This window comes from Pteronotus mesoamericanus, unplaced genomic scaffold, assembly GCF_021234165.1.
Source record: "Pteronotus mesoamericanus isolate MK-2021 breed Mesoamerican mustached bat unplaced genomic scaffold, CSHL_Meso_final contig_52, whole genome shotgun sequence".
In the NCBI taxonomy this organism is placed as follows: domain Eukaryota; kingdom Metazoa; phylum Chordata; class Mammalia; order Chiroptera; family Mormoopidae; genus Pteronotus; species Pteronotus mesoamericanus.
In genome coordinates, this window is record NW_026555189.1 from 13,029,236 (window position 1) to 13,051,604 (window position 22,369).

A 22,369-nucleotide genomic window follows, 5' to 3' on the forward strand; every position below is an offset into this window, starting at 1 on the left:
GCTTGGAGGGAGAAGGAGGAGGGGAGGCAGAGCCAGGGATGGAAGCAGGAGCACCTGTGTTGGCTAGGAGGGCTTCTTCCATTCCTTTCCCCCAAAAAACCCCAGGATCTACGTATGCACCCCTTCTTTGCCCCACTCTGGCCCCTGGCCCATCACCCAATTCAATGTCCTTGACCCATGTTCCTGGACACAAAACAAACAACATGCCACATAGCATCTGAGTGAGCATCTCCGGGGCCACAAATTAAATTAAGCTCTCAGGGCCGCCTGTCTTGTTACTGCTAATGGCTTCTGTCTGCCCACCCCCTACATCCCTGGCCTGTAGAAATTTGGGGGGCTCTGGTCACCCTATCTTGTTCCCAAACTTTAATTGGCTCCTGGAGACCTCACCCATAATTGGAGATGGACACCCTCTTGTAGAGCACCCAAAAGCTCAGATTCCAGAGAGAGAGGCCTGAACTTTAATGCCTCCCCCCACACTGGGGAGGGCCTCTCATGCCCTGGCTACAAGGATTAGTCACATGTGGGCCCTTCATTAGACCCTGCTATATAAGCTGAGGGCACAGAGTGGCCAGGAATTCTCCCGGCAAGGATCCAGCAAGCAGAAGTAAGTCCCCAGGTTGGGCAGAGACTCCTACTCTCTGGGGGGCCTCCCTCAGGGCCTGGGCACTTAGAAGGTGCTCCAAGGATTAGAAGGGACTAAGTGGTGGGTCTTCCTGCTGAGCCAGGCCATGCTGACTGCAATGCTGAGCTGTGCCCTCCTGCTGGCACTACCTGCCGTGCAGGGCGTCCAGATGAGCTTGGCACCCCTGGAGGGCATCAGAAGGCCTGACCAGGCCCTGTTCCCAGAGCTGTCAGGTCAGTGTGGGCAGGGGTGGGTCAGGGTGGGGCCTGGAATCCTCTGGCCACAAACTATTCTCTGTGGTATGAGCCCTCCTTCTCCCTTCCTAATCCCAGGCTGGGAGGTGGGTGTTTTGTGCACGGGGGAGGGGAGGTGTATGTGTTCTGCCCTCACATCATCTGTCCCAGGCCTGGGCCTGAGTCCTGGGCTGAAGAGGACAACTGCAGAACAGGCAGAAAAGGCTCTGCTCCAGGAGACCAAGGACTTGGCAGAGGTAACTGTTCAGGGAAAGGGGTGAGGCCACAGGCCTGGGGAGGGGACATCAGGTATCATCCCCATTCTCCATTTCATGGCTTCCTCACATGGAACGACACTGCAGAGCCCCATGCTCCACTGCCATCCCACTTGAATCAGGGCAGGTGAGGTCCCTGGACCTGCCTTCAGAGGCCCTTACTCCCACATCCCTGCAGGTGTTGGATCCGGAAGGTCGCGAGCCACGCTCCCCGCGCCGCTGCGTGCGGCTGCATGAGTCCTGTCTGGGACACCAAGTACCGTGCTGTGACCCATGTGCCACGTGCTATTGCCGGTTCTTCAATGCCTTCTGCTACTGCCGCAAGCTGGGTACTGCTGTGAACCCCTGCAGCCGCACCTAACTGGTCAACGTCAGAGTCGGGGCTGGGACGGGGGAGTGAATAAAGTTTGGGACCAACTCCAAGGCTGTGGCATTATTTCGAACGTGGCCTTTGGAGGGGGCAGGTCATGGCAGGGATGGGGATGCAGCCAAACCTAGAAACCACACACCCCTACCCCAGGGCCTGTGTTACTCCATCATCTAATTTACATGCACGCTCTTAGGGCACTAAGCACCGTTGAAGGAAGCAGAAGAGACCCGCTTTCCCGCCCTCAAGAAACTTGTACAGTAAATGAGGGGAAGGGGTGGAGGGCACAGTACAGGATAAGGCCTGCAACTAACTTCTGGCTGGCGTACAGGCATTAGGGTGCAGGACCTACTTGCAGCTAACACGATGTGTGACACTTCGCGAAGGCTGCCCTTGCCATACTTCAGTTCCCCTCGAGAGAAGGCTGACTCAACAGCCTGGAACATTTCCAAGCATAAATAGCTCCCATCTTTACTCCGCACACCCCTGCAATACCAGATACACCAGACCCGGGAATGCTAGAGGGCCCAATATAATTTCCACGGATACGGGCGCCCCCGCGCGGCGGGCCAGGGACACTCAGCAGATCCAGCTGGGGACCGGAGGCTCGCCTTCCCTCAGCGCGCAGGCGCAGGAGAGCCGTCTCAGCCCACACGATCTCGACAGTGCGTTCGAAGCCACCCGGAAGACCGGCACTGCCCAGAACCCCGCCCCGTTGTGATCACGTGACGATCTTGCGAGTCATCTGACTCGCTTGACAGTCGGCTGCGGGAGCCAAGTCAGCTGATCTACGAGTTGCGCGGCTTGCCTGTGGATCGGGGTTCTCCGGTTCCACAACCTCCACCGCAGCCATGTCGTTCTTCCCGGAGCTTTACTTCAACGTGGACAATGGCTACTTGGAGGGATTAGTGCGCGGCTTGAAAGCCGGGGTGCTCAGCCAGGCGGACTATCTCAATCTGGTGCAGTGCGAGACGCTCGAGGGTGAGCCGCGGGGCCGGGATGCCCGGCTGTGAAACGCCGGCGAGGGGGCTGGCCCTAGCCTGAGGGTTCTGGGTTCTGTGCGGGGAAGCCGAATGTGGGGGTTCTCGAAGGGCCTGAGAGGCCTCGATGGGAATTCAGGGGCTGATGGGTGCGCTGGAAGCGGATCTCCTTCCAGCTGCGGCCCGGCCCAGGCCCAAACGCAAACAAGGCTTTAAAATCACAATGGTTCGCCTCTGTCGGGGCCGCCTCACGTCTCTCGAGAGTGGTTGGTCGGTGCGAGATGTGCCCATGCCAGTCCCTTTACCGTGACGTAGCCAGAGTGAGCTGTCTCGTGGTAACGTTTACGGAAACTAAGCGGAAAAGTCCCTCACTTCCCTACTAACATATACACCCAAAGCATTTGGGATCATTCAGGTTTCGCGTTGGCCGTGGGGTGAACCTTCCTGGGGAATTGCTGAGCCTCGTTAGAGTTTTTTCCCATCGCGGAACCACTGGCCGAGCAGAGTCTTCTGAAGGCAGTGTTTGGGAGAGCAAGGCGTGGCCCTACAGGTCTGGAAGTTCATACACTTGTATTTGGCCAGTAAGACCCAAACCCTCAGCAAGAAGGATGCTTGTGGAATAGGGTTTCTTAGCACAAGAATTGTTAGAAACTGAGTTCCCCTTCTCAGCACACAGAGCCTCAAATTTACTGAATTAGAGATGTCCCCGATTCCGGTCTTCGCCGCCTCCACCTCCGCCAGGTGGTAGCGAAGGGCACTGCGGCTGGGATGTGAGTTCCCATCCCTGACCCGCAAGTGTGCTCTTACCCTAGTCTCATGGTAGCTGGAGGGGGAAGATGACCAGATCATTCACCCTCTGGAGGAAATTTACAAATAAAAAGTGTATTGAGGTTAAAAGTGAACTCAATTTAAAAAGCTAGTTTTTGTTTATCTTGCAATAATGCAAAAATACCTTTAAATTTTAAAACTTACTGAAATTAAAATACAATTGTATATGTTATGGTTTTAACATAAATGTGCAAAAAAAAAAAAAAGGCTGTTCACCTACTTACGGAAGTAGAGGAGGTGGGGAAAGAGACGAGAGCACTGAGAGTGCTGGATTGTAGGAGCCTATCAGCAGCCTAATCGTCCTCACTGTTGAAAAGGGAGGGGAGACAGGAGAGGCCGTCTGGGGCGGGGCCTGGCACACAGATAGGACTTAACGTGAGTTTTGTGGACTGACTGGGACTGGAGGAAGATCTTTCCTTAAATCTGAAGGTGGACTCCATTGAGTGCCAACTGGCATTTGGTAGACTTGTTTCTCTTCCAGGCTTTCCTCATTCTTGCTGCTGACTCCTGCCTATCCCTACCTGTCCCCCCGACCCCGCAAGCCTCCCAGCTTCTGAGGCCATGGGGTTCCCATTTTCCCCAGAAAACCCTCCATCATTCTCCATAAACATGTAAATCCATTTTTCCTCCAACACTGCTCTGGACACGGCCCCCTTGTGGACCCGAATCGCCAAACCCAGGAATGCTCGGCAGCCCAGTCTGGTTTCCACCATACAGACCTTTAGCATGACACTGAGGGATTCCCTTGCTCTGTCACACGTATTGCTTTCCGTCTCCCAAGCCATGCTCCCAGTTCTTGGTGCACACAGCGTGGTAGACTTCGTAGTTAGACAAACCCGAGTTTGAATCCCAGCCCTGCCAATTACTGGGTTACCTTAAACAAATTATTTAACCCCTCTGGACCTTGGGTTCTTCATCTAGTATGTTAACAGTACCTACGTCAGAAGGTTGTGAGATGTCAATTATTATGCATAAAATGCTTAGCTCAGCGCCATGCACAGAGTAAGCACTGGGTACATTTTAGTTCTTGTTTTCAGTACTGTTTGCACGTCCTGTTCCGTCTGCTTCCTTCTTGTGACCATGGGGCCCAGCGACTTCCACCCATCAAGGCCCAGCCCCAGTAGCACCCCATCTAAGAACCTCTTTGTGGCCATGCTGGGCTAGAATATGGTCTCCTGTACCCAGTTACAGCTCCTGTGTTGTTTGTGCTGCTTTTCTAGATGTTTCTTGAAACAGAGTTTGGGATTTTTGGTACCGCGTATGCTGGAGATGCTCAGGACTTTCAGGGGCTGGGGATGACCAGAAGCAGGAAGACGTGATCAGAAATGCGATTTTATTCTCTACAGAAAGGCCTTCTCTGCTTCTGAAGGTGACACCAGAGGCCTCGCCTCCAGGCCTTTGTTGTTGGATACTTTTGCCTCCCCAGCCCCAGGGGAAGGGAGAGGAGGGTGGGAAGAGGACACCAAGGGAGCCTGTGGTGCCTAGTGAGGTCTGTAGCTGTGTCCTGAGGGGATGAGATTTCCAAAGAACATGTTTCAGGAGTTTTGCCATTTCTCAGAAGGTGCAGCTCATTGGTCAGAGGGTATTTGTTTGTTCTGCAATTTAGGGCAAACGCAGACCTCCACCACACTCTAGCCTTCCTCCGTGCATTCCACGCCAGGAGGGCATCTGCTACTGACCTCTACTCAGTCTCGTAGCATCTCTGAACCCCATATGTCCTCCATTGTCCATTTTGCTTGATTACCTCTTCTCAGAGGTAGAATAAAGACCCTGGAGAGGTCCTAACCCCTTTGGTGAGCTGATGGGACAGAAAAGCTTGATGGTCATAAAATCTCTTACCACCTCTGAGTGTTTCTGGGTGTGTCGAGCACCTTCTGGGAGCTGGGTCCCAGCTTGTGGGGAAGAGGAGGTGGGTCAGAGATGTACAGAGAGAAAAATATACAATATAACTTACGTTTTTTTCCTTGTTTTAAAAAAAGATTTTATTTCTTTCTAGAGAGAGGGGAAGGGGGAGAGAGAGAGAGAAACATCAATGTGTGGTTGCCTCTCGAGCACCCCCAACTGGGGACCTGGACTACAACCCAGGCATGTGCCCTGATTGGGAATCGAACCGGCAATCTTTTGGTTCACAGACTAGTACTCAATCTACTGAGCCACGCCAGCCAGGGCAGGATAACTTACTTTTAATGTTTTCATTTATTCAACATATACCTACAGAACACCTATTTTATGCCACAAGAGCTGAGATACATTGTTGAATGATGTTGTTGTTTTTTTGAGGTAAAAATCTATTTATTTATACAACGAAATATTAGGAATCACCTAAATAATAAGTAATGGTAGAAAATCAATTAAGTAGATTATGGTGCAGCCATATAATTAATATAATAATTAAAATAGTATTTTATTTTTTTATTGGCGTGTGAGTGCTGATTTGTTATGTAAGGAAACAAAATATAAGAGATGTATAATATGTTTTTTTCAGGTACAGTTGACATTCAATATTATATTAGTTTCAGGTGTACAACATAGTGGTTTAATATTTATATAACTTAGGAAGTGGTCCCTTGTGATAAGTCTAACACCGCCTTGACACCATACATAGTTATTACAATATTATTTTTTTATTTTTACTTCTAAGGATTTTGTTGGTTTATTTTTAGAGAGAGGGGAAGGAAGGGAGAAGGAGAGGGAGAGCAACATCGATCAGTTGTCTGTCGTATGAGCCCCAGCCGGGAATGAACCTGCAACCCAGGCACGTGCCCTGACCGGGAGGCAAACCAGCGAGCTTTTGCTTTGCAGGATGGTGCCCAATCAACTGAGCCATACCAGTCAGGGTGGGGTTGTTTTCTTAATTTTTCTTTCTGATAGTTTGTACACAAATGCAACCAATTTATGAATATTAAATTTGTATCCTACTACTTTGCTGAATTGATCTATCAGTTCCCTAATAGATTTTTTGGTGGACTCTTTAGGGTTCTCTTTATATAGCATGATATCATCTGCAAATAATGATAGTTTTACTTCTTTCTTTCCTATTTGGCTGCTTTTATTTCTTTGTCTTGTCTGGTTGCTGTGACTAGAACTTCCAATACTATGTTGAATAGACGTGGTGAAAGCGGACATCACTGTCTTGTTCCTGATCTTAGGGAAAATGCTTTTAACTTTTCACTATTGAGTATCATTGATGTTAGCTGTGGGTCTGTCATAAATGGCCTTTATTATGGTGAGATATGCTCCCTCTCTTCCCACTTGGCTTAGAATTTTTATCATAAATGGATGCTGAGTTTTGTCAAATGATTTTTCTGCATCTGTTGGTATGATCATATAGTTTTTATCCTTCATTTTGTTCATGTGGTGTATCACGTTAATAGACTTGTACTGAACCAACTTTATATCCCAAGAATAAATCCCACCTGATCATGGTATATGATCTTTTTAGTTGCTGAATGTGGTTTGCTAATTTTTTTTGAGGATTTTTGCATCTGTTTTCATCAGGGATATTAACCTATAATTTTGTCTTATTTTTTGTAATGTCTTTGTCTGGTTTAGGAATCAGGGTAATGCTGGCCTTGTGAAATGAAGGTGGGAGCCTTCCTTCCTCTTCAGTTTTTTGGAATAGTTTGAGAAGGATAGGTGTTAATTCTTTTTTGAATGGTAAAATTCACCCGTGAAGTCATCTGGTCCAGGACTTTTATTTGTTGAAAGTTTTTTGATTACTGATTCGATTTCTCTCATAGTTATTGATCTGCTCAGATTATCTGTTTCTTTTTTTTTAAGATTTTATTTATTCATTTATTAGATAAGGGGGAAAGGAGGGTGAAAGAGAAGGAGAGAAACACTGATTGGTTGCTTCTTATGTGCCCCCAGCCGGGGACCTGGCCTGCAACCCAGGCATGTGCCCTGACCAGGAATCGAACAGACAACCTTTCAGTTTGTGGGACGACGTCCAGCCCCCTGAGCCACACCGGTCAGGGCTCAGATTATCTTTCTTTGTGATTCAGTATGGGAAGCTTGCATGTTTCTAGGAATTTATTCATTTCTCCCAGGTTGTCCAATTTGTTGGCATATAATATAGTTCATGGTATTTTCTTATAATCCTTTATAGTTTGGTGGTATCAGCTGTCACTTCTTCTCTTTTATTTCTGATTTTATTACTTCGGGTGAATGATGTTCTTTAGACCCTCATAATCTGGGAGTGGAGGGCAGTGGGGGCAGGAAGAGACATTAAGAGGTGAGTGTAGCATAGCAGTCACAAAGATGGGCTGACTACCTTATGGCTCTGTGGCCGTGTAACCTCTCTGTCTTGAGTTTCATTATTGCTGCCTGTAAAACAGTACTAATAATGGCACCTGGTGCCATAGTTATAAAGGTTAAACAAGATAATAATCCCTCTAAAGTACTTAGCATGAATTTGGTACATGATAAGTACTGAGTCAGTGTGTTAGCTGCTGTTCTTGCTGTTTTGTTTTATTTTATTTTTTAAAAAAGAATTTATTTGTTTTTAGAGTGGGGGGGGGGAGGGAGAAAGAGAGGGAGAGAAACATTGATTGGTTGCCTCTCACACTGGGGACCTGGCCAGCAATCCAGGCATGTGCCCTGACTGGGAATGGAACCTGTGACCTACTGGTTCACAGGTTGGCACTCACCCCCTGAGCCACACTGTCCAGGGCTGTTTTTATTTTTTTTTTTTAAAGATATTTATTAATTTTCAGAGAGAGGGAAAGGGAGAGAGAGAAACATCCATGTGTGAGAGAAACATCTGTTAGCTACCTCTCACATGCTCCCAACTGGGGAACTGGCCTGCAACCCAGGCATGTGTCCTGACTGGAAATTGAACTGGTGACCCTTTGGTTCCCAGACTGGCTCTCAACCCACTGAGCCACACTGACCAGGGCTAAGTACTCTATATAATTACAAAGGGTGATAACAGTTATGGGACGGGGAGAAGTGATAGAGAATCACAGGGGAACTTTCTTTAGAGAGTGTGGCTGGTTAAGGCCCTGCTGAGGGAAGCATATTTGAGCTGAGATGTGAACAGTGAGGAGCCAGTTATGCAGAGAGCTTGGGGTGGGGGGTCAGGGAAGAGCATTTCAGGCAGAGAGACCAGCGGTAAAGGCAGAATTAGTTGGGCCAGTCAGAGGAACCCGAAGGAGACTGGGTGGTAGGGTGTGGGGGATGAGGTACAAATTTTCTGGGAGCTCAGACCCTAGGTTTAAAAAAAAAAGTCAGGCTTTTTTAAGGAGCCCAGGAGAGGAAGCCCAGGCTCCTTAGCGCGGGTTACTGGGGCAGAGGGAGTGATGGTGCGGAGCAGCCCTTGCCCAGAGGTCTGGCGAGTTTGAGGTGGTTGGATGTGATGAAGTGAATGTATTTCAGACTGTGAGGTGCATGTGTAGTGCTACTTTGATGTTCAAATAATTCATTTGCTCATTCAAGAAACACTTCCTGAAGGCCTACTGCATGCCAGCCCCTTGGCCTCATCAGAGAGCTAGGCAGAATTTTCAGGCATTACTGGAGTTCTGAGTCTGAACTCTCAGCTTTGACCCTGGCTTCGGCCTAAGAGCATTGTCATTAATTTGTCTGACTGGGTGCGGGGAATTGGGGTGTGAGTGGGGCTTCACCTCTGCTCTCTGAGATTTCCTCCTTCCTCTTTAAAACTACTTACTATGGATATTACTAAACATATACAAATTGGAATAGTGTAATGAACCCATAAGTAATAATTAAGTAGCTATAACAATTACCAGTCTTGTTTCAGTAATAGCTCCTAAATTATTATTATTTTTTATTGAATTTGTTGGTGATACATTGGTTAGTAAAACCACGCATATTTCAGGCGTATGACTTACTGAAACATATTCTGCGCGCTGCATCGTGCGCTTTTCACCCAAAGTCAAGTCCCTTTCCGTCCCCATTTATCCCGTTTTCCCACTTCTCCTTCCCCATCTCCTTTCTAAATTATTTTGAATTAAATCTCAGACAACATATTTCAGCTGTAAATATTTCTATTTCTCTAAAAAAGCTCATGACTAATTTTTAAAAAAATAACCACAATGCTATTATTCATCTTTTAAAAGAATCAGCCATAGCCCTGGATGGTGTGACTCGGTGGATTGAATGCTATCCTGCAAATCAAAAGGTCGCAGGTTCGATTACCAGTCAGGGCATATGCCTGGGTTACCGCCCACATTCTCCAGTTGGGGGTGTGTGAAAGGCAACCAGTTGATGTATCTCTTGCACATTAATGCTCCTCTTCCTCTCTTTCCCTCTCTCTAAACAGTAAATAAATAAAATCTTTAAGAAAAATAAAAGAATCAACAGTAACTTGCTAATGTCATCAAACACCCATTTTGTTTTCATACTTATCTCTCTCTCAAATTTTAAAAAATATAATTTGTTTGTTTCAATCAGGATACAAATATCCATACATTTCAGTTGATTGAAGATGTCTCAGATCTTTTAATATATAGGTTCTCTGCTTCTCTTAGTTTTCCTTTTATTTATTGAAGAGGCCAGATCATTTGATTTATAGATTTTCAATCTATCTCAATTTTGCTGATTACATTCCTGCTCTGTAGTTTAACATGTTCCTTTGTCCCTTGTTTTTCCTGTAAATGGGTAGCTAGATATAGAGGCTTGGTTAGATAAAAGAATATTTGATAGGTAATATTTGTACTTCATTGGGAGGCACTTAATATCTAGTTGTGTCTCTTTTTGTGATGTGAGGAATCATTGACATTTATTGCCTAGAATCATTATTTCAGTAGGGCTGCAAAATGGAGATATTCTACGTTTCCTTGTGCAGTTGCTAGTTTGAATACTTTTATACCTGGAAACTTGGAGCAATCAACTACTTGGTTACTCTGAAATACAGTTTATATAGGAGAGGCAGGATAAATGCTTGATCCTTTTCCATATTTACCAGCTTTCAGAATAATGGCTTGGTTTTCTAACATCCTCCAAAGGTGACTAATGAGGTTGGTTTGTTCTTTTTGTTTTTGTATCAATAACACAGGATGGATTTTAATATATTTGTTTCATTTTAGTCTTTCAACTTTATTGATGTTCACATTGCCCCTGGGCCAGTGGTAGCTTATTCAGTAGCCTGCCAAGTCTTTTTGACACAACCTTGTAGACTTTGAGAGGTCCCTTACTTCCGGATGACAATATGTTCTAATCTTATTTTGTACATTTCCTGACCCAAACCTAGAGTCGTCATTTCTCTTGGGGAATCTGTTTTTGTTTTTTTTTTTGTAATTGAAATATGATATTTGGAGACCGTGATCTGAGTCCAAGTGTTTCTTACTGCTACTGGGTTGATCATTGTTTCTAGGGTTTTTATATGGATTAGCTCTTTTATTACTCAGAAACTTGGAAAATACAGAAAATCATATAGCTTGCTGGATTATGCAGCCACAACCCAGCTGATGGTCTCGGATGCCAGTTTCCTAATTTGGGGTGGGGGCACTTGACACTTGGGCCAATCAGGACATCTCCTTCCTGTTGTAAAGAAACATAATTAATATTCAGGAAGGGTAGAGCCAGTGAGTTAGATACTTGGGGACTGTGGTTGAAGAGCTCACATACGTGATATGTTGGCCGTCTTTCAGAACACTGTGCCCTCTCTGTCCTAAATCACTTGTCTTCTGTTCATTACAACATCTCCTTCTGCATTTCAGCATTATTTCATAAGAGACAGTCTGAAGAAAGCGAGACTCCAGGCCGGGCTTGCCCAGTCACCAGTCACACGAAACTGCAGACGCAAATGTAGCAGGTGTCTTTCAGAAGTGGCAAGACCCTCAGTACTAATTGTGGTGTGGGGAGGAGTGTGACTGGAAAGTTAGACAGGTATCAACGAGCTCTTGAAGGACTGCAAAAGCCATAGGAAGTGCTTTCTCCTGACTGCAGCTGATGGGAGGGTAAAACTGTTGCACTGGTACTTTAAAATGTATCTGCAGGGTTTTTTTCCTAAAAAGATTTTATTTGTTTATTTTTAGAGAGAGAGGAAGGGAGAAAGAGAGGAAGAAAACATCGATGTGTGAGAGAAACGTCAGTCGGTTCCTCTTGCACACCCTGACCGGGAATTAAACCGGTGACCTTCTGATTTGCAGGGTGGTGCTCCACCCTCTGAGCCACACCAGTCAGGGCTGTCTGCAGTTTTAAAAGTGGGTTGGAGGGAATCTTCTGGTCAAGATGGCAGATGCAGGAGAGGAACATGGCTTTTGTCTGGATATTTTTTTCACTCTTGAGCAGAAGGTCCTGGTGCTAGATCTAGATCTGGAAGCTTGTCTGCTAAAAAAAGAAAAAGAAACAAAAAAAACAAAAGGAAAGTGGATTGGAGGTAGGGGCCACGCTGGCAGTGGGAAGAAGAGTCTGCAGGGTCTTACAGTAACCCAGGTCAGAGGTGATGGCAGCCTGTTCTCAGGTGCTGTCAGAGAGCACTGCGGGGGGATTTTAGGAAGGGGACTTGATAGGACTTGAGGCTTGGACAAGGAGGCTGAGGAAGAATGAGTCAAGGCTGGTGTCCTCATCTCTGGCTTAGGCAATTGTGTAGGTCGCAGAGTGAAATTATGGGTGGGATGTAGAAAGAGCAGGTTGGAGAGAGCAAGAAGATGGGATTGAGGGATCTGTGAGCCGCGTGAGTGGAGATCTGGAGGCGGTTTTTGGTGATCAGGTGTGAGGTCTGAGCTCGGGAGACAGCTGGGGAGCCAGGGTGGCAGAGTGGCCATTGGCTCCCAGAGGGAGTATAAAGTCAAAGGGGAGAGGCCCAAGAGGAGGCCTCCCCCGGGAAGGACTTCAGTTAGCAAGACGGAGAGACGGATAGTCCTGCTGGCAGGCCGGAGGCAGCCCCTGGGAGGTGGGCAGCCACAGGAGAGGACCTGAAAAAGAAGAGGGTGGTGAATGCCAGGCGTGACCAAGAGATTGGAATAAAGTCAGCCAGCCTTCCATTCGGTTCTGCCATTCAAAGGCCATTGATGACTTTAGCGAGAACAGAGATGAGGGCCTAGAAGCTAATGGCAGTGCATGGAGTGAAGGGGCAGCAATAGCGTTCAGACAGAGCAGAGTGCCCTGATCAGCTAATCTCAGCTCAGCCACGTAGGGGCTTTGTGACCTTGGGCAAGTCATTTATACTCAGCTGTACAGCGGGAACATTAATAGGAGCTCCCCGAAATGTTAGTGAGGTGTAAGCACGGGGCCTGGTGCCGAGCGAGCGGTCGGAGAAATCCGCTGCTCCCACCGTGGTCGTTCCTGTCACTCCTAGGAAGCAGGTGCCACGCTGGGCCTGGAGTGGGTCATGGAAACATGTCACACAGGCCTTGCTTGGGGGCAAGAGTACCTGTCTAATGGGCAGGCTGCTGGACCTCAAAGCGGCGTTGAATGCTCAGTAGGTGCAGGGCACATTTCGGAGCACTGGGAGCATGGGAGGAGTGACAGATGGTTTCTTTTTGAGTGATGAAATGTTCTAAGATTGATTGTGGTGACGGTTGCACAACTCTGTAAACATACTAAAAACCATTGAATTGCACACTTAAATGGGCAAATTGTATGGTGTGTGAGTTACATCTCAGTAAAACTGTTATACAAAAATTAGCCAGGCCTAGGAGGAGGGAAGGAGGAATGGCATTAGCAGCCTCAGAAACATGGAACCGCATAGAGTGTCAGAGGAGCTTCAGAAAGCAGGAAGAGGGAGTAGAGCCCATGTCAGGGACGTGCAGGGGCTGAGTGAGGATGGGTACATCGGCTGGTTCATGGAAGGGCTTGGGTGTCTTCCATGAACCAGCCGATCGGGAGGGGGAATCCCTGGCTGTCGCTCTCCCTGTTCCACTTGCCAGATTGGGTGTCAGGACATGCAGCTCAGGAGGAATGAGGGTTATGATTTTAAAACAGAGAAACATGCCCTGGCTGATGTGGCTCAGTGGATTGAGTGCCAGCCTGCGAACCAAAGAGTTGCTGGTTCAATTCCCAGTCAAGGCACATGCCTGGGTTGCGGGCCAGGTCCCTGCTTGGGGGCGTGCAAGAGGCAACCAACTGATGTATCTATCTCTCACACATCGATGTTTCTCTCCGTCTCTTTCTCCCTCTCTTTCTCTTTCTAAAAATAAATAAAATCTTATAAAAAATAAAAATAAAAAAAAAGACATATTTTTCAGTTAGGTCAAGGATAATGTGTGGGAAATGTCTTGCTTAAGATTTTCTGTTTATGTTCTTGCCTGGAAGCATTTCCTATGTTCTGTTTTGTTTGTCAAAGGAGATTATATTGAATTAGTGAAATTAGACGACTACTACTTGGGCAGAACACAAGTTTAGCTCAATCCAGATTCTCTCAGAGTCAGATCTGGTCCAAAGGAAGAGATAACACAGTCCCGACAATCCAGTGGCCACCAGCAAGAGGAAAGAGCTCAGGGGACATTGGGAGAAGGGTGTGTAGAAGGCAATAATTGCAGAACAAAGGGAACAAACAGGTTGAGCCTCTGAGCTATGAGAGCTGGACCCCACACGTGCCTGAGGTTTTTCCTTCAGTGTTTGAGGATCTATGTTGTCACGAATGCCGTGGGCAATGGCATCACTGCACGGAGAGACCTCTGATGCCCTGTGATCCGTGACCTGGTATGGATCATTGGTAGTGACCATGGCAACCTGCTGCCTTGCTTGTTCCTCCCCAGCTTGCTCTGGCTGCAAGCGGGTGAGGCCCCTGAGCAAGGGAGGAGGCTAAGGACAGGCAGGAAGGAAGGCTTGCTGCCAGGAGCCAGCTTGGCCTTGATCCCTCAGTGGATGAAGAAGGGGGAAATTGTGGGAGTGGAGACTGGTGGTGTGATGCAATTAGAAATCTGGTCTGGGGCCCCGAGGACCGATGTAGAAGGAGGCGGCTGGAGGCAGGCAGCGATTCCAGCTCTGCAGGGGAGGCTACAGGCTGAGCTGGGGCAGGGGTGGCCTGCGGGGAGATGAAGGGCTAGGTTGTAGACAGGGTTAGGGGGTGAAACACATGGGACTGGGCCAGTTTTTATTAGATATGAGGGTGTGGTGAGGGGTTAGAGGTCAGGCTTCTGATTAATAGGTGACTGGAGCTGCTTCTGAGATGGGGACCACCAGAGGAAGAGGAGGTTTGAGATGTGGATGGGATGGCGGAAGGGGAGGTGTTCTGTCTGAGACGTGCTGAGTCCGAGCAGAGCACGTGGGAGAGGTGGCTGTGTGGGCCTGGAGCTTAGGGAAGTAGCACTCTGGAAGTCATCAGTACGCTGGCTGGCGGCAGTTCAGCCCACGCCCAGCCATCTGTTGGCCTGCAGTCAGGGCAAGCCTCCCTTAGACGCCTAGTCCTGCCCATGAGTCCTGCCAGGAGGCTGGAGAGCAGCCTTAACGGTGGGCCAAGTGAACGCAGGCGGACACAAGCGTGCCTGACAAGGACACCTGGCATAGAGCCTAATCTGGCAAGTGGAACGGGGAGAGCGACAGCCAGGGATTCCCCCTCCCGATCTTCGCTATGCCTTCTTCTGTGTGTCTGGGCATGGTGATTTTTTTTTAAAATAACTAATCATATATATTCTTAAATTCCAAAAGTTGGTGAAAAGGTGACTCAGCGTGGATCCTTTGGAGGACAAATTTTCACCACCTTGTTAACATTGCATGTATATATACGGTGTAACTCTATAGCCCCATTTACGGAATTGGATACCCTAGATTAGCATTAGATGGCATGTAGAGAGGTGTTCATGCCAGCCTTGGAGGTACCAGTAACCTATTAGAGCCAATGGGATAGCCATCGACAGGGGTGTGGTTAAATTAACCATCGACTGTGCGTACAAGGGAATACCATGTAAGTACTCAAAAGCATGAAGTTCCATAAGGACTGATTCAGAAATACATTGTTAGGTGAGAAGTTGCAAAGCGTTATTATAATATAGTCCCATTTTAGTCAAATACCAGTTGAAAGCACATGGAGGAGCATTTGGAAGCATAAATACCAAGTTGTTTAGAGTGGCAGCCTCTGGGAAGAGGGACTGGGAGGCTGGAGGGGGAATATTTCCATTTCCATTGTATGTACCCTTCCATTGTTTGAATGTATTGCAGTGGACAGATATTTTATGATTTAGGACATTTGGTAGATATCTAAAATAAGGAAACTTAGAACACAGAGGTAAACGAAGAAAAGGTATACTCAACAGCCACCCAAGCTGAGACCCCTGCTGGCGACCCTGAGAACATGCCTTCCAGGTTTTGGTTCGCAGCATTGTAGGGCTGGTCTGAGTCTTAGGGAAGGTGCGTTAAGCCCCTTCTCTTAACACTTGAAGACTTAGAGCCCTGGGATGGTACCTGAGGGCTCAGGCCAGGGCTGGACACTTCGTGTTCCCCAGGCTCCAGAGCAGCAAGACCCCTATTTGGGTGCAGTTCCCCTGTTTACCTCTCACCTGGCTATTTTTCTCTCTGTGTCCTCCTCCCCGCCCCACTCCTGGCATCCCCATTACGAGATTACATCTTGCACAGGTATGTAATTTAGCCTGATGTTATCTGGAAAGCTGTTTATGGTCAAGACAACACCAGTCCGCCTAGGAGCTGATAACCCCCCATTTCACCCAGGAACTTGTGTCAGAACTTGTTCCAGTGGGTGATTACGTGCTTTTTCTTGGATTTGCTCAGTGATTACTTGGGCCTGGCTTCTGAGGTGGCACCAGTGTCTGAACTCATGCCTAGGGCCTTTTGGGGTGCATAGGCAAATGTCGGCCACACAGGACCTTTGAAGATAACGAGGCTTTCTGGACCAACAGGGTTTTGGGATGGCAGAGAGGAAAAGGCTCCAACATCTTAATTTAAACATTCTATGTAAAGCACTTCTAGAACGTGCCCCGGCTGGTGTGGCTCAATGGCTTAAGTGCCAGCCTGCGAACCAAAGGGTTTCCAGTTCGAGTCCCAGTCAGGGCACATACCTGAGTTGTGGGCCAGGTCCCCATTGTGGGGCATGCAAGAGGCAACCACACATTGATGTGTTTTGCTCCCTCTCTTTCTCCCTTCTCCTCTCTCTAAAAATAAATAAAATCTTAAAAAATCACTTCTAGAATGTATTAATTTCACTTTCCCTCTTTCTTGGTGGCATACACTGAACATAGCAGAGCTGTTCCACATTGGGGCTGTTAGACTTGAAATGAGATGGAACAGAACTGCTGTGCCTGAGGGCCCAGGTCTGCCTCTAACAGTTTTGTCCCTGGCCCCCTGCCAGGCTCCCCCCTCACCCTTCCTGCCATGGTCAGAGTGCCTGCTACTGCCAGACCCCTTTTCTTCTGCTTGTTCTTGTGCTTTCGGCTCAGCTTCCAGACACACTAGCTTGTTAGGAGGGTCCCCATCAAGAATGAACATGATGTCATTGTCTTTCTTGTGAATCATCTGCCTCTGCGCAGGGTCAGGACCGTGGGGCCTCTCTGAATCGCCTTTCTGGGGTTCTGTGTGAGGCCAGACATGTGATGGTCCCTTTCTGGCCAGCTGTGTGATGCTAAGCATGTGATTTAAGGCCTTGAAGCTTATTGGCTCACCTGTGGAATGAAACAGAAATCACTTGCGCTATGTTAGGATTCAACAGCACAATGCCTGTGCCTAGCCAGAGTGAATGCTCAATAGATATTTTGTATGACTGGATGAGTGACAGCACTTTATTGGTATTGGCAGGGTACGGGGCTTTGAAGTATCGAGGAGGAGAAGCTGCGCCCCCCCATCCTAGACGGGTGCACCATGTCCCTGAATGTCCTGTTTCTGGGCTCTTAGGCACTTGATTTTTAAAGATACAGCATTGGGCAGTAGAGATGGGGTAGAGAGCTGGATAAAGGAATTTGGAAACCTGACAGGGTCTGGCTAAGCTGGAGAACAAGAGTGTAGAGGGCTGAGGATGCACCAGCTTCCTCTGTGTCCTCTTAAGTCTTGTGCTTCAGAAGCCTCTGCCTTCACCGATACAAGACAGACCAATCCCTCCTGACCCACCTCCTCTTAAGCCCACCTCATCTCCATTCTGGTGTCCCCAGGCTCATGTCCCCCTCGGACCTATTCCCCCTTCTTTATGTCACATTCCTGCGTGCCTCTGTGGGTGCCTGCAGCTTGCTCCCCAAGAGATTGCTGTCTGGGGGAGATGCAGACCAGGAGGCTGAGGCAGTGATTAAACGGGAGGGTTGCGTGGAGAGCCAGAGCTAGAGGATGACAGTGCCATCCTCCCTTTGGCCACAAGGGGGTGCACCAGGACCACGCAGCTGCTAGAGAGCCGAGGTAGGAGTGGCTGGAACAGTCAACTGAGTCTCCTCTGCTCTTCTGCACTGAACCTGCCTATGGCCACTCTCCCTGCGGGATCTCTTCCCTGGGCCCTACATCCCCTCATCCAAGTTCCACTTGACCTTCATAGATTAAGTATGGCTCATGGCATGGTGTCTTCTGTCTGTCCATCTCTTCCTACCCTCATCTCCGTGTGCCTCAGCTTCCTGGGCTGGGAAAGGGAAAGCCAGGGCACTGTTCCCCGACGCTCTCTGCCTCGGTGCCCAGTGCAGACTGCTCCAGCCTTGACCACCAAGCTTTCCTCATTTACCTCCACCCGAGTCATGCTGGGAACTCTCAAAGTCAGAGCAGCAGCTACAGCACAGTGTGCTGGCCATGACCCAGGAATTCGGGGGCACCAAGTAGAAGCTTGAGACTGTTGAGGAGTTAGGGCCCCGCGTCCCAGACTCCCAGAAACTGCCCCACTCTTGTCCTGCCACCAGGGTCCCTCCAGGAGAGAAAATTCAGCTTCAGGACAGGTTTCTTCCAGTCCCCTTCAGCTCTTTGGGGGATATATCGGAGTTTATGTGGCAGGGACGTGTAGGAGTGTATGTGGCAGGTACATGCATATAGGGTGACTTGAGAGGAGGTCCAAACCAGGCACCCTAAACTCTCTGTAGGTACTGTAGTTACACACAATCATGCTTGAATGGGGTGGTTATTGGATAATTGACAAATTCTCCTCCTGCACCCCAGTTGGGGAGGGGGGGCTTTCGATTGGCCTCCCTAGCTCCCGCCTCATTCAACAACTCCTTGGATGATTTTTTAGGGCGAAAAAAAATCTATCCTTCAGTGGAATATTGGCATCCTTCCCCTGTTAGAGGTAGGAAAAACAAGGCTGTGAAGGGCCACTTAGTAGGCTAGGCTGCTGTTGCATAGCCTGATGCCTACTCTGCCTGACTGCATCCAGCACCCTGCCGCTCCCCCTGGACTAGGTTGCCCCATGTGCACACGGTGGTCCTGAGTGATGGCAGGCAGAATTGTGGCAGGGGAAAGGGACAGCCCTGACAGATGCTGGGCACTGCTTTCCTGGCCAGCTCTGACCTGGCCCTTGGTACTTGTCCAGACCTTGGCCACTCAGGCAATGGTTTTCAGGCCTTGACCTCAGCTGAGGCTTTGTGTTTGGGTGGCGGACGGGGCTTTCCCCTCTGAGGAGTCATCCTTGGTGTCCTCGCTGCTGCAGCTTGGCCTTTTCTGCCTGCCCCTGCCCTGGTGGCCACTCAGACACTCCCCAGCCCCAGGCCTCTCCTGCACCTGCCGGCTGTTCTACCAGGGCTGCTCTGTGGGTACTCAGGCCTCTGGACTCATCTCGAGCTCCCAAGTGACCCTCAGGAGCTCGGGTTACAGAGAGTCCGTGTGATCGGACCTGGCGGACCTGGCCAGGCCCCTCTTATTTGCACCTGGGAAACTGGGTCCAGGCGAGGCCCAAGGGCTTGCCTGTGGCCTCCTGACATCCATCTTGGCTCCTCCTATGGAATCACTACATTCTCTGATTCATTCCTTCATTCATTCACTGAAGGATTCAGCCTCTGTGTGCTTGGCCCCCAGCTTGGGAAAGGACTGTTAGGTGCAAGATGCCCTGCTTCTGCGGCCCTCGCAGTTACCCTAGGCCTTGCCACGTGGCATCTAGCTTGGAGATTAAAGGGTTGGGAGTCGAGGAATACGGATGAGCCACAACCTGTGACCTGGCCACACAGGGCCCTGAGGCCTCCAGGTCATGGACTGTGGCTCCCCCATTTTCCCTGACCCTCAACCATTTAAGCCTGGGGGAAATGTGGGTCCTGGAGTGTAACCCGTCAGGCCTGGCCCAGGCTCCACTTGACCCCCATTCCTCCCTTGCTTCCATGGTTTAGACCCAGCTTCTTCTGTGAGGCAACCTGAGCAGGCAGCCACCTCTCTCCCAGGGGCCGGCCTGGGTCCACCGTGCTGAGCATGCTCATTGTGGCATATCACTGCTTCCCCAGCACCTGTTCTGCCATGCTCTTGAACAGGGTGGGTGAGGGGGTCTGGGGTCCTCTACAGGACCAGCTTGGATCATCACTGCTCCTGCCACTTCCTGCCTGGCTCCAGCCTATTGGCTCCGCTGGGCATGGGTGTGGAATGGATCACCTCTGCTCCTGGCTCAGGCTGCACAGACCAGTTTCTAGGAGATGCAGGGAATGAGGCTTCCCGCTGAGAGCAGCATGGCTCACAGCACCACATGAGGCTTGACTCTGTGAGTCCATCCATAAGGTCCAAGTCTAAGCAAAATGAGTATTTCCATAGCCTTAGCTCTAGGCACTGGGGAGCTGGCAGGATGCTGCAGCCAGAATCCAGCCTGGCCTGGCTTAATCTCACTGTTAACAGCCTTTGGGAGCCATAAAACTGCTCTCCCCAATCCAAGTGAGCTCCGGTTTTCCTTAGTATCCTTCCTGCAGAGGCCTGTGCGTGTAGAGCAGACACCCAGCATCAAGGGCAGACAGGATTGCGCAGGCGGTGAGGGCCAGCAGACCCGGGAGCAGACGTGGCATGGGCCAGCTTTCGAGCAAGCTTACTGCCACAGCTGGCCTTCCCTGGGCTGCCGGGTGCCTGGCTGCTCCGGACCACTTTACCTCGTTCACTCACATCCAGGCAAACGTACATCTTTGGGAAAATTAAAAGAAGCTCTTCCTCACAAGCCCAGATCCACTCCAACCTCCAGGTTCTATAACTGGAGTGGCAGACCTGGAGAAGAAAGGGCTTGCTCCAGGTCAAAGTACAGAGCAGCAGCAGAGGTGTGGCCCCCGCCTTCCAGGGTGAGACTGGGTCTCCTGATTCCCAGGCAGGGCTGTGGTGGAGCCACACAGAAGGAAACCGCCCTCCGAGCCCTCTGTCTTCTGGGACTTGTCCTGTGGAGCTGTAGGGCCGGGGGGCGGGGGGTGTCCTGGTGAGGGGCTATCTAGGTGGATTTCTGGATCTCCGCTCAGAGGAGAGCTTCTTGGAACTTGCCCTGGGTGCAGCACTAACCAGTTCTGCCCCTCCCTTTGGCACATGGGACCGTCACCTACCTGGCACCCTCCTGACTGTTGGATGGGTTGACTTCCTCATGGGATGTGAGAGATGCTTTTATTCTTCCAGCCACAGGGACGAGGTGTTCTTGAGATCGTGAGGGTAATTAAATGTGGCTCCGCCACCACCTGCCACCTGGCTCGGAGCAGGGAGAAGGGTGGTGAACCTGGGTCAGACGTCCTGCTGCCTCCTGGACACAGGGAGTGACACTCCCGTTTGATCCCTCTATCTAATATGCTGGTGGATGGTGCCATTGGCTGCAGCTAGGCCACCTCTGCAGATCAGCCCCATCCCCTTCTGCAAATGCCTCACCTCCCTGACAGCCCTCCAGCATGAAATAAAACACTGGTTTAGAGATGGAGGGAGAACTTGCTGTCCTTTCCCTGCAGGGGCTCTGCCTTGCGCCAGCTGAAACCCAGTAACTTGCATGTGGCTGTGCCAGCAGTAGACTCCAGGTTCTTCCCAAGACTGCTGGCTCGCCAGCCTGGGGGCTTCCCGTGGAGCACAAGTTGCCCTTGGCTGCACCACCTTCTGCTCACTCCTGTGGCCCCCAGGGCAGCAGCTCAGGGTGTAGCAGGTGGTGCAGAGCTGGGCCCTAGCCTCTGACTAGGTCCCCGGGGCTGCCCGTAGCTCTATGTGATCTTGCTGGTAGGTGAGGTGGGACATGGGCTTGTGGGCAAGGGTCCCAGATTTCAAGCCTGCTCCGCCCCTCTTTTTGCCAGGAGATAGCAGAGTGTGTTTGCACGCCTAGGCTGCACGAGGCCCCCCTCAGCCTTCAGGATGGGGAGGAGAACATGCCTGAGCCCCGGGGGGAGGGGAAGCACAAACCGTGGGGAGGAAGGCAGGGGCGTTCTGCAGAGCCCTGAGTAGACCAGCCTGAGCATGGAGCCAGGTGTGGAGAGTGCCTGACAGGCGCTGAGGGCGTTAGTAGGGAGGCTCTGGGTGGGATTCTCTCTGCCAGGAGAGGGGTCTGTGGTGGGCTGTGTTCAGTTCTCTCTGTATAACTCTGCCTCTGGCAGGTGCCATGGGAGGCTGACACTATAGGGACTCTCACTAGGTGACCAGCCTGGAACATGGTTTCAGAAAGATTTCACAAGCTGCTCAGGGCCAAACTGTGGGATAGGATTTGAACCCAGGACACTGTGGCTTCAAAGCCCAGGTTTTCCCTCTCTCAGCACACTCAGCCACCCGAGGAGCAATACCCTGAAACCAGAGATCCAACAAAATAGGGCTGCAGAGGGGGCCTGGGCTGTGGCGTGGACCGGCGAATGGATGATGGGCAGACCCGCCCTGGCCAGGGGGATAGCCATGGACACCTTAGCGGGGGGCAGGGGCAGTGCCCAGGCTCTGGCAATGGAATGGTAGATGGCACCCGAGAGAGGAGGAAGAACTGACGTTCGCTAGGAAGAGTTGGAACCCAGAGTTAGCTGGTATTGTGTGAGGTGTGCAGGGAGCCTGTGATGTGCCCTGGCAGAGGCCTGGAGGCGAAGAGGATGCTAAGTCTGTGCTGCAGGCCCCAGGGAAGCCCAGGGTTAATGGCTTCCATGCCGTGGCTCCCATATTGGGAGTTCCAGATGTAGCGCTCTGACCCTGTGGAGCCAGGCAGCCAGTGTACACATCTGCTTTGGAGCTGATACGAAGAAGATATCTCATCCACCCCCAGAGCCTGGGAAGGAGACTCAGGCACAGCACATTTGCCGGGGGTGGGCGGGGAGCGGTTCTGGCTCCACTGGTCCACCAGTCTGGTCATC

The 22,369-nt window shown here is 50.0% G+C and overlaps 2 protein-coding genes across 2 annotated transcripts in view; both read left to right on the forward strand.

Annotated features, from left to right (window-relative positions):
- The first annotated feature begins 574 nt into the window (after positions 1–574).
- Positions 575–1,494, forward strand: AGRP (agouti related neuropeptide). Its single transcript, XM_054579053.1, has 4 exons — positions 575–607; positions 729–858; positions 1,030–1,115; positions 1,312–1,494. Exons 2-4 carry the CDS (start codon positions 732–734, stop codon positions 1,492–1,494), a joined length of 396 nt encoding a protein of 131 aa, XP_054435028.1. The 5' UTR covers positions 575–607; positions 729–731.
- Positions 1,495–2,243: 749 nt separating this feature from the next.
- Positions 2,244–22,369, forward strand: part of ATP6V0D1 (ATPase H+ transporting V0 subunit d1) — a 40,715-nt gene continuing 20,589 nt past the window's right edge. Inside the window, exon 1 of the mRNA XM_054579325.1 lies at positions 2,244–2,481. Within this exon, the coding sequence (XP_054435300.1) occupies positions 2,352–2,481 (130 nt within the window). The 5' untranslated portion in view covers positions 2,244–2,351. The remainder of the gene's footprint in view (positions 2,482–22,369) is intronic.